Genomic DNA, 19,457 nt, shown 5'->3' with positions numbered 1-19,457 from the left:
TACTTCAGGGACATTTATCCTTTCCATTGATACACCTTTATAGTGCAGCTGTGCTCGCATCACTGTACCTTTAAAAATACAATGTAATATCTCATAAAAGAAGCACTATTCTTTTTTTTTGAGAGAGAGAGAGAGGAAAGAGAGAAGGCACAAGTGAGCGAGGGTATGAGAGAGAGGGAGAGAGAGAGAGAGAGAGAAGCAGGGCTCACCTGAAGCGGGGCTCAAGCTCACTTGATACTGGACTCAAACTCACAAACTACAAGATCTTGACCTGAGTCAAAGTCAGATGCTTAACAACTGAGCCACCCATGTACCCTTGACCCTTGTTCTCTATGTTTCTTACTGTTGCTTTCTCTTTAAAAATTATCTTTGGAATCATTCTGTCAAAATCTAGAAATTTCCTGTAGGATTTTGTAAGAATTATAATGAATTGACATCTTTATGGTAGTCAGCATTCTCATTCAAGAACATAATGGATTTCTCCATAAGGAAATATCTTTACATACATCATTTTCTTAACATAGGGTTCATTTATTTCTTTTAAGGCGATTCCTAGATTTATACTAAAATTTCCTAAATCTACACCAAGCTTTATTGGGAAGTGGGGTTCTCCATTTCCTACACTTTACAGTTGGTTACTGCCAGCATACAGAAAAATTATTCATATGTATGTATTTTTTATTTGGTTACTTAAACTAAAAAACACTTATAAGTTCTAATACTTTTCAATTGGTTCTTGTTAAGTATCTAGATAATAATTTGCAAAATAACTCTGAATAGTAAAATCTCTTGAGAATCTATGGGAAACAAAGCAGTTGGGACTGTGATCCAAGCTCTACCTATCCCCGAGTCTCCCTCATCCCCATTCACATACACCTGCAAGGCTCTGCATTATTAAGATTTCCTACATCTTATAGTAGAGGGATCATATTCCTATACTGCTGTACATATTACACCATAAACTAAGCACATTTGTCACTTTAGTTTTATAAACTTGATTTAGTTTTCATTTCAATTTTAGTTTCACTTTAAATTGGCTTCCATTCAATCAACAAATGTATATTAAAAGCCTATTTGATAGAAGTCTTTTATGTCCTAGATACAGAGACAAATTCAGAAAAAGGATGTTTTGACACAAATATATTTTCCTTCATGGTGTTTTGTCATGGTGTTTTGGTTTCAAAACACAAAGTAATTCATCAATGCTCATGCTAAATTGGTCAACCTCAAACATTTTTTAAGAACTAAATGCTGAAAAATACAATGGAATTTGGTGGGACACAATTAGAAGCAATAAGGGAATTAATTTAATAAAAGTGGTTATAAAACTAAGATACATATCAAAGATTAACCTATATACAAAACATCTAGAAAACAACTTAGCAAAAATATCTCATTTGTGAATAGAATTACAAAGAGAAAATCACCTAGGAATACATCTAACAAGAAATGCTTGTGTCTACACTTGTCTTTCTAGAAAGAGAGATGAATCAAAATTAGCATTGCTGAAAAGAACAGCGGGACAGGTGCATTACATTTTACTGCAGTATACTTTCATCTATTTAATGTTTTCTTATGTACAAATATTATTTTTCAATTTGTTAGTAAAACTCATAATATGAATACAAAACTAAATACAGGTAAATTTTAATTTACTCAATAAATAAAATTTTTAGATGCAAAATGTAAAATGTATATATAAAGAAATTCAACTCCAAGTGTGTTTAATTTTGATGAAATGATTTTTTAATAATAAACCCCCTGAAATTTAAATCCCTAAGCAGTTGCTAATAAAGAAAAGAGACTCTCAATCTTTCCTGCTGCTATCTTAACTATTATTAAGTATATAATAACCACATATGAACTGAAAAGAAAGCAGATGGCTTCATATTTTTCTCTCAACGAACACATAAATTACTTCTAATGTGATGAGGGTACAGAGATATGAGGTCTTTTACATTTCTTGAAGGCTCAGAATGGTTGAAAGGGTAAACATCTAGGTAGTTCTAGTGGCTGAGAAGACAATATAGCGGTTTACTAAGATGTAAAAATGAAGTACTTCTTGTAGTTCTCTCTCCATAGAGGAAGACAAAGAGGGCAAATCACAGACAAAAACTCTAAATAGGGAAACTTGTTTTCAATATTTCTAGCCTTTTTTCTATTACTCTCCTTTTCTTATCGATAGTTCCCATTCTCTCTTCCAAATATTAAAAAATTTTATTCTAAGGGCAGCGTTGCAATCTGGCCTTTCCCTCAGTTTTTCCTTTCTTGTTCCCCTGAGCCTTTCCAGACAGCGCTTGCACAGGGGACTGGGGGAAGAGACTGTTTAAAGCCGCAGGGAAAATGATGGAAAATTCACCATTGCTATTGCCAGAAAGTGCGATTTGTGGCTTTGTTCTTTTCTTAAGCTCCCAATTTGGTTTCATACTCTATCTTATACGGGCTTTTATTCCTGAATCTTGACTAAACACCTTAGGCTTATTAACCTACTGGCCTCAAAAATATTGCACAGTTGCACTGCCCATCTACCTCTTCATTACTATGGTAATCGGTTATGTACACTTACTTGGGAGTAAACATGAGGAGTACCTTTCCACTCAACTCCATTCATACAATCACAGATAACTATGCTAAACACTAACGGCAGAAGAAATATCAAGAAGAGGCCATCCCAGCATTAAGGGATATTCCATGGGGCACCTGGGTGGCTCAGTCGGTTAAACATCCAACTCTTGGTTTTGGCTCAGGTCATTATCTCACGGTTTGCGAGTTGGAGCCCTGCAACCAGCTCTACACTGACAACGTGGGGCCTACTTATGATTCTGTCTCCCTCTCTCTCTTACTCTCCCTCCCCTCCCCTGCTTACTCTCTCTCATCAAGTTTTTGATGTATTAATTTTGCCCATAATTACTTTGACTATCTTATTAATACCCAATGTTGAAATGTAAGAAACAGTAGGTTGAACTTCTCTTAGATTAATTTCCATTGATATTATAAATGCTCTCAAATATTAGTTATTAATAGGATAAAGAAAATACTGCATCACTATATACCAGATTTAAAAAAAAATAAGTATCAGTAAAAATAAGAAACCTCTCCAAAAAAACCTTTAGTCTTCTAAATTTCCAAAATAAAATAAAATTATACCATAACAAAACCTCATTTTTAATAACATACTAACATAATTCTAATAACATTTCATGATTTAGTCAACATAATAATGAGCCCCAAATCCACATGTACCTAAGTCTTGCTCTAAAAACAGATCTGGGGAGTTCAAGATTAGAAAGTAGTAGAGGCTTTCGGTTAAGATGGGGAAGGAGTAGGGAGACACGAGGCTTGTCTTGACCCTCCAACACAACAAAACACCCAAGAAATCAATCTGAGGACAGCGAGCAAACATGTACAACTAGAGGAGAAAAAAATGCCACATCGAGAAAGGTAGGAGCTGTAGAGAGATAACTGGGCGGGGAGAGAAGAGCTGCGGAACTGCAATGAGGAGGAGACCTGATCAGAGAGAGAGGAGCAAGAGAAAAAGAAAGAGAAAAAGTGAATGTGTACATAGGGAATTTCACAAGAAACACTTTTCCCCAAAGCCACTTACTGGGAAAAAGAGAGGGGCTGAATACTCTGACTTTTCATAAACAGTGGAGCACAGAGCCTAAAGTTTTGGATGTCTGTACCATTGTCAATGTTGCACCTGGCACATTTAGCAATGTTCCAGTGGGAAAGGAGGTCAGAGACCCAGGAGTGGGCAACAGTGGTCTGAAGATTCCGAGTCGCACAGGGAGAAGCAGTTCCCCTGCCTGGAGTCCATTTGGGGAAGGTGGCATGGCCTCTCTGGGAACAAAAGACCCAGGAGGCACCATGGAGCTGACCAGTTCACTAACATAGGAACAAGAATGCTAACTGAGGGTGGCAAGCCTTGGAACCAGCTTTCTGTTGCGCTTTACCATAAACTCCAAACTGCTGCGCGGTGGCGCAACCGATTTCTGAACAAGCTGGACCCAGCCGCAGCGCAGTGAGACCCTCCCCCAAACGCTCAGCATGGGTCTCCAAAATTTGGAGTTCTGAAACCTACCCGTTCACCTGAGATAAAATACAGGAGTGCTGTGCTGACAGCTCAGAGGCAGGCAGGGTGAAGGCGGGGACCTGGTGGAAACGGGGACACAAGACAGGTGATTGTTCTTCTGTGAGGGCTTCATGAACAGCAGCGGGCTTGAGCTCCCTGCTCTGGAGATAGGACAGCAGGACAACTCCATTTTCACCCCACCTATCAGGACTGACTGACTTTGGTGAACAAATTAGTGCCACCAAGTGGAGGCCAGAGCCGCTTACACCACTAGGGCAACTCCACCTGAGAATCAGCACAGCAGGCCACACCCGCAGAAGACCCGCACAAACCCCGCCCACACACCAAGTCAGCTGATCACAGAGTGCTACAAAGCTTCAGCTCTAGGGGAAATAGGATCTAGCCTCCTTTGTGTTTTTTTACCTGGGATGCAGAAAAGGCAACTTTTTAAAATTTATTTTATTTTAATATACATATTAAAAAAACATCCTTAACCTCCCAGGGAAGACAGATCAAGTTTGCAGCAGATCTGTCCACAGAAACTAGAGAGGCCAGAGGCAGTGGTAGGAGATAGTCAACGTGCTAACTGGGAAAAATATGCAGCCAAGAATACTTCAGACAGCAAGGCTATTGTTCATAATAAAGAAGAGATAAAGAGGTCCCTGCCCCCACAAAAAAAATAAAGGAGTTTGTGACCACTAAACCTGCCCTGCAAGAAATACCAAAGGGAACTCTTTGGGGAAAAAAGAACCAAAAGAAACAAAAACTAGAAAGGAACAGATAACATCACTAAAAACATCAACATTATACTAACACAAAGGTACTAAATTCATATCTGTCAATAATCACTCTGAATGTAAATGGACTAAATGCTCCAATTAAAAGACATAGGGTATCCAAATGGATAAAAAAAAAAAGGAAAAAGGAAAACAAGACCCATTTATATGCTGCCTACAAGAAAGAGACTCATTTTAGACCCAAAGACCCATGCAGATTGAAAGTGAAGGGATGGAGAACTATCTATCATAGTAATGGATGTCAAAAGAAAGCCAGAGTAGCCATACTTGTATTAGACAAACTAGAATTTATTTCTTTTTAATGTTTTTATTTATTTCTGAGAGAGAGACAGAGACAGCGTGAGCAGGGGAGGGTCAGAGAGAGGGAGATACAGAACCTGAAACCGGCTCCAGGTTCTGAGCTTGCTGTCAGCACAGAGCCCGACATGGGGCTTGAACCCACGAACCACAAGATCATGACCTGAGCCAAAGACAGGCGCTTCACTGACTGAGCCACCCAGGCACCCCTAGACAACTAGAATTTAAACCATGAAGAAGAGATGAAGAAAGGCATTACATCATAATTAAGGAGTCTATCCATCAAGAAGATCTAATGACTAAATATTTATGTCCCCACTGGGAAGCACCCAAATGTATAAATCAATTAATAACATAAACTCATTGGAAATAATACAGTAATAGTACAGGACTTTAACACCCCAGTTAGAGCAATGGACAGACCATCTAAGCAGAAAATCAACAAGGAAACCCTGGCTTTGAATGACACACTGGACAAAATGGACTTAACAAACACATTTAGGATATTTCATCCTAAAGCAATAGAATACATATTCTTTTCAAGTACACAGGGAACATTCTCCAGAATAGATCACATACTGGGTCATAAATCAGCCCTCAACAAGTACAAAAAGACTGAGATCATACTATGCATATTTTCAGATCACAGCGCTATGAAACTTGAAGTCAACCACAAGAAAAATTTGGAAAGCCCTCAAATACACGGGGGTTAAAAAACATCCTACTAAAAAATGGATGGGTTAACCAGCAAATTAAAGAAGAAATTAAAAAAGTACATGAAAGCAAATGAAAATGAAAACATAACAGTCTAAAACCTTTGGAATACAGCAAAAGCAGTCCAAAGAGGGAAGTATACACAAATACAGGCCTACCTCACAAAGCAAGGAAAGTCTCAAATACACACCCTAACCTTACACCTAATGGAGCTGGAAGAGGAACGGCAAATAAAGCCTAAAGCCAGCAGAGAAAGGAAATAATAATGTTTAGAGCAGAAATAAATCATATAGAAACAAAAAACCTAATAGAGCAGATCAATGAAACTTAGGGCTGGTTCTGTGAAAGAATTAATAAAACTGATAAACTCCTAGCCAGAGTTATCAAAAAGAAAAGAGAAAGGACCAAAATAAATGAAATCATGAATGAAAGAGGAGTGATCACAACTAACACCACAGGAATACAATTATAAGAGAATACTGTGAAAAATTAAATGCCAACAAACTGGGCAATCTGGCAGAAATGGACAAATTCCTAGAAACCCACAAACTACCAAAACTGAAAGAGGAAGAAACAGAAAATCTGAACAGACCCATAACCAGCAAAGAAATTGAATCAGTAATCAAAAACCTCCCAACAAACAAAAGTACAGGGTCAGATGGCTTCCCAGGTGAATTCTACTAGACATTTAAAGAAGAGTTAATACCTATGCTTCTCAAACTATTCCAAAAAATAGAAAAGGAAGGAAACCTTCCAAACTCATTATATAAGGTCAGCATTACCTTGATTCCACAACCAAAAAGGAGAATTACAGGCCAATATACCTGATGAACATGGATACAAAACTTCTCAACAAGATACTGCAAATCAAATCCAACAGTATATGAAAAGAATTATTCACCACAATTAACTGGGATTTATTCCTGGGCTGCAGGGCTAGTTCAATATTCTCAAAGCAATCAACGTGATACACCACATTAATAAAAGAAAGGAGAAGAACCACATGATCCTCTCACTAGATGCAGAAAAAGTATTTGACAAAATATAGCAAACATTCTTAATAAAAACCCTCAACAAAGTAGGGATAGATGGAACATACCTCAACATTATAAAGGCTATGTATGAAATACCCACAGCTAATATCATCCTCAATAGGGAAAAAAGGACAGCTTTTCCACTATGATCTGGAACAAGACAGGTATGTCCACTCTCACCATTACTGTTTAATCAGGACATAGTTAAACGTTTGCTGCCATCTTGTGGCTAGATTATATGAAATTTTTTTCTCTAGCAGTTTATATATCGGTTTTAGAATTATTAGTCATCTTGTGGCCAGTAATTCAATAAATTGTATTTTAAGGAAATTTTTCGATTAACTGTGTACTCCTCCATATTATGGTTATAAATTTGGAAAGGACTGCATAAGCAATCTAGTCTGACATCATGATAAATGTAGGATTAATTTCTACAATAAGCAGTCACTACACTGCAAGGATCTATTTTTTATATGGATACCTAGAACTATGAAAAAAATCCCTCTTAACAATAAGCACTTTTGTAGGTTTAAAACAACATCTGTCTCCATCATTTTTCTAGCCAGCATTTATTGTATGCACTAGATGTATTTATTCCCTTCTGTAAAACTTTTGGTGGAATAATCTTTTATTTATAACAATATATTGTTGGCCCACAGAAATTTTTTAAAAATGCTGGATGAAGCATTCTATGACAATTAGGACAAAATTGTCAATTTCAGGATTTTATTCCTTGGTTTTCCCTGTCATGTCACTAACTGAAAAAGAGAAATTGAAATCTCCTGCTTAAAAAAATAATAATTCAAAAAGTCTGTTGGTTGTTCTCAACACCTAGGTAGGTTTTAATCAAATACTACCTATTCTATAAACCACTATAATTATACCTCAATAGCCTTCAAGGTCAGATTTAACTATGATAAAATAAACATTTATTTCCAACAGGAATTTCCAAGGCAATTGTACTACTGTAATGAAAAGGATTGCTTATCATTACATTCTTCTCTGTCACTTCTCCAAAGATGAAAAGGTCTATACCTGTCTATCACATGTCTCTCCCATATATAATGAAGAAATCAAGTTATCTGTAAAGGGACCTAAATTTCATCCACAATATACTATATAGGCTACCTGGTTTTTGTGAGTCATTTAACTTCAATAATTTTATTTTCTCATGTAGTTGCATTTAATCTGTATAAGATAATTATATATTCATAGGGTATTTGATTTTCAGAGGTGGACTGAGAAAACTGGATTGGCAACCTACCTAAGAGAAAAAAACTTGTTACAACTCACCTATTGCTTTCAACAAAGGTAAAAGAACAATAGAACAAAATGCCCTCTATTTTACAAATAGCCAGATCAAAGAGCACCAACGAAAATCATAGGGTATATCAGAACAAGTCCCAAAAGCCCCACTAACTCAGAGGCATAGGAACTTTGAGGGCCTATCTGTAAACTAGGTACTCAAAATGTCTCTTATGTCTAAACTTAAAAAAAAATTTTTTTTAATGCTTATTTATCTTTGAGAGAGAGAGAGACACAGCACAAGTGAGGGAAAGGCAGAGAGAGAGGGAGACACAGAATCTGAAGTAGGCTACAGGCTGAGCTGTCAGTAGAGTCTGATGAGGGGCTCAAACTCAACTAACCACAAGATCATGAACTGCGCCAAAGTCAGACGCTTAACCAACTGAGCCACTCAGGTGCCCCTCATGTGCCTATAACTTATAAAATTCTTTTCCAAAACAACTTATTAAACCAGTTTTCCTCAATACACATAAACTAGAACTTTCTTACACTCATAATTTCATAATTATGACCAAGTCATTAGAAATATACAGGGTTAGTCTGAATGTACTGCAATGAAGTTAAACCTTTCATTATAATAGTGGTTTAAAAACTTACAGCATCTGCTTTACATATGGTATTGGCTACATGTCGACACAGCATCTTTAGCCAGTTCTCTTTTGGAAGTTCCTCTGATGTCATCTGGAAACTGAGCAATACATTTGCCCGCTCTGTTGGTGGCCTCACAAGCAAGGCAAAAGCATTATGGCAATCTAGGGTTCCAGAATAATCATAAACATTAAGTGTTACTCCTTGGAAAATGATAGATTTTTGCAAGTTTAGTTCCCTCAGAACAACAAAATTCCAATGAAATTATCTCTTCCCCACCCTTTCCATCCCTTGTATTTTTAACTAGGTAAAGAACATCATATCACACTGAAACATTTATAAAAATTATAATAGTAAGTACCATGTGAAAAACCAACAATGATGATCTATTGACATTAAGTAAGCAGTATTTTCTATGGAATTTCTTTCTGAGAAAGTTGTTTTGAATTAGATCATTTGTTAGAATTCCAGAATTTAAATTTTAAATTAAAATGGCATTATAAGACTAATTTGATAACTTAAATCAGTTGGAAGAAATAAAATGTCCAAATATTAAAACGTTACAAAATGTTTTTGGACCAAAACACTAAAACAGAACCTATTTTAAATAATAATCCATGATTCAAATCCAAAAACATGGAGATGATTTAAATAAATGCACTATGGTAACCCTGAATACAACCAGAATCTGACAACCAAATAAACACAATAAATTGTTATTTGTTTAATTGTTTCTCATAATCTCAAATCCTTCCATCATTAGAGGATGAATCAGTAATGGAACCAGGTTACTTGTAAAAACATGTCTAACATCTAAAATATGGCCATGCACACACATTACTAAATGCCAATTAAATAAACAGATGATACTGTTTTTTATAATTTCAGGCCTTCAGAGAACTCTCCCTAGCACTAAACAAAGTTGCATAAAAGCTATCCTTAATACACACGGGACCCATGTTGAGTCTACCAGAGTTACTTTGGGTATACTTATTCATGCACATGTCTTCCGGTCATATTCTAAACATATTTCTAGCAATGCCGTCATTGCCAACAAGAAAGAAATAAGATGCAGAGCACAGTGTAATAGACTGGTGATTTCTTTTGCATTCTGAAGGAACAAAATAAGTTCTGATGTGGGAAGAGGCTAGGTTAGGGTACTACCTTGATATGTAACCATTTAAAAGCTCTTTGTTCCTTAAGGGATGAAGATATCCCACATAATGAGATAGCATTTTCATTTGAGGAAAATAAAACATCAAGTAGGTTCTTAGAGAAGATTTGGGATAGAAATTTAAGAAAAATTACTTTACCAAAACTAACCAACAATATTTAAAGATAATTTACTAGTTTTAAGGGAAAAAAAAAACATAAGAGAGTGAATCAAATCAACAATGAATATAAACTATTTTCATTTAGCCAACATTTATCCAATGAGCATACCTTCTGTTTCTCTTATGTCCAGCACTTTCTTAATTTGAGAAAGAGGCATTAGATGAATATGCTTGAGAGAAGCTGGGGGTCGGGTATGGCCATGAGGACTCCTAAAAGTGCCAATCACCTTATGTCGTTTTCTTGCTATCTGATTACAGGAAAAAAAATAATAATGATATGAATGAAAACAAAGACTAAATACTTAAAACGACACTAATCACATAAATCTACGTGCGATTCATTTGACTATTAATCATCACAGAATTACTATGCAATAAGAAGCAGAGTTACCATGTAACCAATTCATACATGTAACTGTATAGCAGAAATGTTCATGCATATATAAGAAGAGCTAAAAAGTCAGGAAAACAGACCAAGGGACAGGACCTAAGCAAAGGGTCTGAAAGATGTGAAAGAACTTAGAAGCATTTTGAGAAGGAATAACATCTTAGGATAGAGGAATCTTCAGTAAAAGGCCTTGAATTCAATCAAGAAATGGAAAAGCTGCTCTGGGAGCTCAGTGTTGGGTTCAAAAGATAACTGATTTTAGTTGAAGAGCAGAATTCACAATTATCTCAAATCCTGTATAGGGCTCTGAGGACAAAAGAGTGAATAATATAGAAATGGTTCTGGCATCATGATATTTACAAACCATTGAGAAAGCGATAGGGTAAAAAAGTAAGTAACATTAAACAAATGACTCAAGATGCATTGTTAAGATATAACTTGACCTAAGCTGGGAACTCCTGCAAAAGGAGGAAGTAGGTAAAGTAACTGAAGCAAAATCAGAAAGGACCTTGTGATTCATGAAGTATTGAATTCTGTGAATTTTATAGGGTCTTTAAATTTATTATACTTATTTCATGAAAGCCTAATGTATTATTTTGCCTTTTTAAAAGAACGTCTCTTTTGAGGTTATAATCATCAGCTAAAACACATTAACACAAAATGATTTGGGATAAGTTACTTGATGAATTGAGATTGGTCATCATCATGAATATGACAAAATATGGCTAAAAACGCATTACCCTGTGTTGGCTATCAGAAAAAATCAAAAGGCAGTCAATATCATATTCACAATGAAGCATAAATATGACTCAAATATATGTTACATATCAAATATTAAATGTTAATTTATGAGTATAGTAAAAATAGGCAATAAAGATGAAATAATTTCTACTGTAAATTTGAATATACTTTTAAATCAATTTGGCTGAGCAAAGCAAATAATTATAAAGTTTATTTTTAAAAAGGTAAAACAATGACAAGTGCCAATATTGATGACACAAATGTTAGCACATCAAGGTAAAAACTCAAACATAGATGAAATATAAAAAGGAAAATATGTCTATAAATCCTCAGTTTAGATTTGGTAAAATATCATCTGTCCTGTTTAAGAGAAGTCAGTATAGATTTTATCCATTTTAAATGTTTCTAACTTTTATCATTTTCTTCACTCAAAATTTGCTAAGGTATTTTTTTTTTTAATAAGCTAAAGAATAGAAGTTTAGGATTATAAGTCTTGAAGTCCAAATTTAATAATAGACATAGAGCTATTTCAATTAATGTGATTCTGAGTTAGGGAGGCTTAAGAAAAACTAGGACAAAAGTCAGGGGATTTAAGAAGGTAAAGGAAATGAGGAACCAGGGTATCACATAATGCACTCAAAAGCTATGGGGAATAACCAATGACAGGAATTAAAGTGGCAGGTAAGTCAATGAACTAGTTATAGAAAACTTCACGGAATCTGATGAAGATGTAAGATCAAAAATTTAAAGTAAGCTACAACTCTCTCAGGATTAAGAGGATAAAACCCAGGATGGATTAGCAACCTAACCTATAAGATGAATGGACCCAGTTGACCTGAGCACTTCAATAGAAAGAGAAGCAAAAGCAAACAAGTAGAAGTACTGAGCAACTATGTAAAGTAAAACCCCATTGGAAACTGACTTCACCTAGCCCCTGTTCGCCAAAGAAAGCAGGCTGAAGTTCTCCTTACGGAGGAAACAAGTAGTTCAGAATTATCTGCCTCCTGACTTTTTCAGTTAGGGTATGGTCAACTATGTATAGTATTTTCAGTGTCTTTTGTATTTTGTGACATTACTGACCAAATAAAAATATAGTTTTTCATTAACCTCGCTACAAGAAAATGCATTTTACACAATTTTTTATTTTTATTTTTTAATGTTTGTTTATTTTTGAGAAAGAGACACAGAGTACAAGTGGAAGAGGAGAGATAGGGAGGAAGACACAGAATCTGATGCAGGCTCCAGGCTCTGGGCTAACAGCCCAGAGATCACTAACAGCCCAGAGCCTGATGCAGGGCTTGAACTCACTAACCATGAGATCATGACCTGAGCCGTAGTCGGACACTTAACTGACTGAGCCACCCAGACACCCCTACACAAGTCAATTTTTGATGAGATTTTATTATGCCTATAGCTGTATATGGTTGGCTCGCTAAGATTCCTTTATATTTTATACTTTAACTAATAATGTATATAAGAGGGCAATACTTCAAGAGTAGTAGAAAAGGATAAAAGGAAGAGGTATAGACTTTAAAGAAAATTTTTAATATATGAGAATTTTAGAATTATAATCACTGTAGCCCATCTGATATACTAACCACTCATTCACTCAAAAATCTTGTCTTAAGGAATCATTAGGGGATCATATTCTTAATAGTCAATAATCAAGTTATTACTCTTCAACAAAATATTGGTTCCTTCTTTGCTTGAAAAATCTACTTCAATTTCAAATTATTTTGTAGATCTTATATAAACATACTTAATAGAGCCAGTAAGTTTAAAAAATTCTTGACCTAAACATTGATTAGCATGGAAATAAATTAAATTTTCATCTTGACTTGGATTTTAAGTCATGAAAATTTATCATACTTCTTAGTATTTAGGCCTTCTCCTAAAAGCATTCTATTAATACTACTGAACCAACAATTGGACTCAATTTAAAAACATGTGATTATTTAAGTTAACTTTAACTTCTACATTTTAATTCAATCAAAGCTTGGCTTTAAACATTCAGGCAAGTCACACAGATCAGCAGTATTATTACACTGTATTAAGTACAAATTTACCTCCAGGCAATCATTGAAGAGAAAGAGAGTCACTTGCTCTCCTCTATCACAGGGATGTTCACCTAGAGAAATTGTTTCAACTCGCTGGACTAAGCTTCGGTGAGAAGACAAAAGATTAGCCTGTATAGATTGAAAATATCAGTAAAAGAGATCACTTGGTAGTAATCTTTTAGATTCTGTTTATATTAAAACTATAGAATCTAAGTAACAAAAAAGAAGATAAATTGACAAATATCAAAAATGAATACTTACTGGGCATCCATCTACTTCATAAACAACATCAAATATTTGCTTTTGGGCTTCTGTTTTTCTCTTATCCTCATTAATATGGCTGAAAAATTAATAAATTTAGTTTTAGAACTTCAACTTTTCAAACAATTAAAATATTAAAACTGCATTCAAAGGTATCTCGTGTCACAAAAAAAGATCTTCCATGTAAGTCTATCTTAATTTTGACAACTGAGTCAGTTAAAATACTTCCTAAAAGTATCCTACTATATTAAAAAAATTCTATAGAATCCATCGGAAAATTGTGTTCTACTTCTTTCTATATTCTTTTTTTTACTATACTCACTATGCATTTCCTAAAATACATTAAACCAGTACAACTTCAAGGTAACAGAAGTTCTAAAAGTTAAGGTTTTATGTAGCTCATTCCCAAGTCATATGTTAATCATTTCAGTCAAACAAAAACTAAGACTGCTACTTCCATACAAGATGAAATAAGAAGGAAAGGATACACTTTCTTCCTGAAGCAACTAAAAACCATCAAAATATAAAGAAAGAAGGGTCATTAAGACACTGAGAAGTCAATTCCTATACAACAAGAGACAAATAAGGCAAGCCCATCTAACTATATGCTGCCTATAAGAGATCAGCTTTAGATTCAAAGACATAAATAGGCTGAAAGTAAAATGACAGAAATACTCTACTCAACAACAGCAAAATACACATTCTTCTCTAGTGTATATGGACCATTTTCCAGGGTAGGCCATAAAACAGGCCTCAAAAATTCTGAGAGGACTGAAATAATTCAAAGCATCTTCTCCCACAACAATGGAGTAAAATTAGAAATAACAAAAGGAAACTTTGGAAATTCACAAATATGTAGGAATTAAACAGAGCACACCCCTAAATAACTAGGTCAAGAAGAAATCATAGGGAAATTATTCCTACAAAGAAACAAACTATAGAAACTGACTCGAGAAGAAATAGTAAGTCTGAATAGATCTAAAATAATAAATTCAAGTAGTGATTCTTAAGCCCAAGTGACTTCATTGATGAATTCTACCAAACACCTACAGACTTAATACCAGTTCTTTCCAAGGTCTTCCAAAAAAACAGAAGAGGAGGAAACATTTTCCAATGTGTTCGTTAAGACTAATATTAGCCTGATACCAAAACCAGAAGACACCACTAGAAAATTGTAGACCAATATCCCTTAGGAATACAGACACCAAAATCCTCAACAAAATACTATCAAGCCAACTCCAACAACATTTAAAAAAGATTATGCACCATAGTGAAGATTTTTATCCCAGGAATCCAAGCTTGAGTAAACATGCAAAAATCAACAAACCACACCATTAGAATAAAGACAAACACTACATGATCACTCAAATAGAAACAGAAAAAGCACTTGACAAAATCCAATGTCCTTTTATGATAAAAACACTCAACAAACTAGAAATAAATGAGGACTTCCTTGATCTGGTACAAGGAATCTAGAAAAGTCTGAAAGCTACCACCATGGTAGTGAAAAACTGAATACTTTCCCCCTAAAATCATTAACAGGCCAAATACAAGATGTTCGCTCTCATCACTTCTGCTTAACATTGTAGTGGAGTTTCTGGCCAGGGCAATTAGTCAAAAAAAAAAAAAAAAAAGAAATAAAAGGCATCCAGATTGGAAAGGAAGAAATAAAACTATCTCTATTTGAATATGACATGACCTTGTTTACAGAAAATCTTAAGGAATCCACTAAAAAATTATTAGGACTAAAATATATTCAGCAATGTTGCAGAGCACAAGATAAACATATAAAATTCTACTCCCTTTCTATACATTATACAATCCAACAACAAAATTAAGAAAGTGATTCCACTTACTAAAACATCAACAGGAATAAAATACTTAGGAATAAATTTAATAGAATTATGATTTTTTTTACACTGAAAACCATAAAACATTGTTGAAAGAAATTAAAGAAATAAATGAATAGAAATAAACATTCATGGATCAGAAGACCTAATATTGTTATTTCCCAAATAGATATACAGATTCAATAAAATGCTTATCAAATTCCCCCCATTATCTCTTCCCCCACCCAGAAATTGACAAGCTGATTCTAAAAGTCAAATACAAATTCAAGGGACCCAGAATGGTCAAAACAATCTTGAAAAGGAAGAATAAAGTTGACAGACTCGTATTTCCCCATTTTAAAACTTAATATACAAAGCACAGTAATCAGGACTGTATAGTACTAGAATAATCATAGTCATAAAGATCAATGAAAAAGAATTAAGAGTAGTCCAGAAATAAGCCCTCACATTTATGGTCAATTGATTTTCAATAAAGATGCATAAGAAATTCAGTGTAGAAAGGATGGTCTTTTCAACAAATAGTACTAGAAGGGAGCTCCATATACAAATATAAACATCAATCCAAACCTTGCTCCTCATACAAAAGTTAACCCAAAACGGATCATAGACCTAAACAATTTTTACCTAATGACTAAAACCACAAAATGTCTTGAGGAAAACAGGAAAAAATCTTTGTGACCTTGGGTTTGACCAAAAGTGTTTAGATAAAAGTACTACCCATAAAAAAATAATTGAAAAATGGGACTTCATAAAAATCTAGAACTCCTGTTTTTTGAAAGAAATTGTTAAGAGAAAAAAGAAACCACAAACTCCAAGAAAATACTCGCAAATCACATATCTGACAAAAGACTTTTAACCAGAATAAAGAACTCTCAAAACTCAATAGTAAGAAAACAACACAATTTAAAAACAACAACAACAACAACAACAGAAAAAAGATTTGGACATGCATATCACCAAAGAAGATGATATGGATGGCAAATAAGCACATGACAAAATACTCATCATTTTATCATTAAGGAAAACACAAGTCAAAACTACAATGAGTATCACTACACAACTACTAAATTTCACAAATTAAAATAGCTAACCATCTGAAAGTTGGTAAAGCCATGGAAACACTGAAACTCACCATTTACTGTTGGTAGGAATGTGAAATAGTACAACTACTTTGGAAACAGTTTGACAATTTTTTTTAAGTTATACGTATTACCTACTATACGACCTAGCCATTCCTACCACCAGGTATTTATCCAAGAGAAAAGCATATGTTCAAACAAAGACTAGTTCACAAATGTTCATAGTAGCTTTATTTCTAAGAGGCAGACCTGGAGAAACAATCAAAATGTCCAACACATGAATGGATCAATCACTTGTGGTACAACCATACAATGGCAAACAATAATAGGGGATGCAATACTGATAAAAACAACAGAAGGATGAATCTCAAAATAATCAGCTGAGTGAAAAAAAAGACTGACAAAACACAACATACTGTCTGATTCTATTTAGATAAAATCCTAGAAAATGCTAATTATACAAATCAAAGGAATAGCAGTTGTTGCCCTAGGATGGGAAGGACTAGGAGAGGCAGGAAAAGGGATTACCAAAAGGCATCAATAAATTTTTGGAAGTGATAGAAATGTTCCTTATCCTGATGCTAGTGATGGTTCTGTGGGAGTGTTTATATACCAAAATTAATCAAAGTATATTTGAAACATATAAAGTTTCTAAAAACAAAAATATATAAATATACATACTGAAGCAACTAGAGCATATATCTATAACAAATTAATCTATATAAGCTAAGCATATGTAACTACTATTGTAAGAATCTAATTTTAGGGTTTTTTGGTTTGCTTAAATGGCAAAGACTAGTTAAGTGGCACTATTTCTTTATTTCCTTTACATGAAAAACTATGGTTGTTTCAGTCAACTACAATAAGCATTTAATCCCTAAGCTAAATATTCAAAAATATCAAGAACTGAGACATGGTCAAACTGTTATCAAGTTTATAAATCAGCATCATAATTCAACATTAAAAATGACAGCTCCTTGTTATGCTGAGCGAAATAAGTCAGGCAGAGAAGGACAAATATCATATGTTTGCACGTATAGGAGGATTAGGAGGAACTTAACTGAGGAACAAGGGGGAGAAGAAGAGGGGAAATGGTGGGGGAAAGGGAGAGAGGCAAACCATGAGAGACTCTTGAATGCTGACAAAAACTGAGGACTGATGGATGTGGGGGGAAGGGGGGATGGGCATGGAGGAGGACACTTGTGGGGATGAGCACTGGGTGTTATGTGGAAACTAATTTGACAAACTATTTGTAAAAAAATAAATAAAAAATAAAATGACAGCTCCTATAATTCAACATTTATTGAAAACTTATTATGAGCACAGCATTTAGGATAAGGATATATTAGACAAGATTCTGTCTCAGAAACTTAAGTAATGTTGAAAAAGAAAGAAATCTTTAATCACTTGTCTTATCAGTAAGGCTCATTATCCCTGTAGTAGCCAACTGATAACTATTCTAAGAAAGCCAACAGGTCAAATGACCATTCACTATTTAGGCTACTTTATAATCTTTGTTTATAAAACATATTATACAAAAATAACAAATACTATAAGATACCATCAAGTATCAGTGGTAAAGTATTCCACACAAATAAATTGGGCAAATAATAACCCCTTCAGCTTTCTCTTTCGTGAAAATAGAAGGTGTTGACTGCCTACTTCATAGAATTTGTTGAAAGGATACAATTATGTGCAGAGTATGTTAAACCATGAAGTTTGGGGGGAAAAAAACCCTATTATCCTGACCTCAAAATAACAAAGCAAAAGCATGAAGATTGGCTGATCAACATATAAAATGTAAATAGAATTTAAAAAATTACACAACCGTTTTGGCAGCAACAGAGCTGGTGTTCACGGATTTGAACATTATTCTACTGCTGGGCCCTCTCTCTAGAACTAGCAAAGTCTCTAAGAACTCCATAGCAAGTATTTTAAGAAACTCTGTTTCATAAGAAGCACCTCAGGGAATCTCAGAAGTCATTTCACTAATCTATTAAACACGTTGATAACATAAAGTCCAAAGAGTTGACGTGCCCTTGCCCTCCATGACCCAGAACAATTAATAGCAACAGTTTTCATTTCTGATTATACTAATCAAGAAAGATCATTTCTGATTAGAGCTGGGTCTCCAAGTTAGACCTAGAGTAATTACCGTTAAGTTTAACAATCAAGTACCCAAGTCAATTCCCTGGAGTTTACACTTTTAATGCATCTCCAACCAACCCCATCAATTTATATTCCATTAAATTCAAGGTAAGAAACGAAAAGCCAAAGTAAAGGTGAAAGAAGTATTGTAAATGTTTACTTTTATTTTACCATAGTCAACTTCCTGAGTTACACTTGGTAGTTTAAATGAAGACAAGAACAAGCTATGACTGGACTTAAATGAAGAAAATGTCCAGAAGTGCATTTATAACATTACCAAATTTCTAAATCATTGTTACTTTCTATGTATAATAGTTTAATACGTTCAGAAATAAATGTTTTTGATTAATCACTGTATTCTTACAATACTTTACTCTCATCATTTTAATATGTAACTACACTATTAGAAAAATAATTTAGATATCACTTTATAAAAATTTACTATTGATATTTTTCTCTCCATTTAGGACTCTTAATTGCTCAATGCTATTTTAATCCAGGCAACAATAAGAAATTGAAATAATGCACTTACGTCATTACTTCCTTTAGTGATCCGATCGCTTTTTCTAGAGTGCTTTTGTCAGGGTTTTCTTCAGCTGTATGCTTCTTAAGATCTGTTATGATAAAATGGTTTTTCATTTCTGTGATTAGAAACATATAGTGGTTTTTTATCAAAGTCTTTAGAACGCTGTCTATCTTGATGTAGGAGGGATTCATTTTTAAAGATATTAAATAAACTTTAGTTTTAAAAAATTCTTATGCAATGTTCCCTTAAGAGCTTTCTTCTTACAC

At 34.3% G+C, this 19,457-nt stretch overlaps 1 protein-coding gene across 1 annotated transcript in view; it reads right to left on the bottom strand.

The window, feature by feature from the left end:
- The window catches only part of ECT2 (epithelial cell transforming 2), a 62,876-nt gene that overhangs the window by 9,500 nt on the left and 33,919 nt on the right, over positions 1 to 19,457 (bottom strand). The window contains exons 18-22 of the mRNA XM_077763681.1: positions 19,198 to 19,279; positions 13,589 to 13,667; positions 13,337 to 13,456; positions 10,251 to 10,389; positions 8,817 to 8,971 (exon numbers count right to left, since the gene is read on the bottom strand). Of these exons, the coding sequence (XP_077619807.1) occupies positions 8,817 to 8,971; positions 10,251 to 10,389; positions 13,337 to 13,456; positions 13,589 to 13,667; positions 19,198 to 19,279 (575 nt within the window). The remainder of the gene's footprint in view (positions 1 to 8,816; positions 8,972 to 10,250; positions 10,390 to 13,336; positions 13,457 to 13,588; positions 13,668 to 19,197; positions 19,280 to 19,457) is intronic.

This window comes from Crocuta crocuta, unplaced genomic scaffold (genome assembly GCF_008692635.1).
Source record: "Crocuta crocuta isolate KB4526 unplaced genomic scaffold, BGI_CrCroc_1.0 scaffold433, whole genome shotgun sequence".
Taxonomy (NCBI): domain Eukaryota; kingdom Metazoa; phylum Chordata; class Mammalia; order Carnivora; family Hyaenidae; genus Crocuta; species Crocuta crocuta.
Note: the sequence above shows the minus strand (reverse complement) of the source record. Positions and strands in the feature narration are given on the sequence as shown.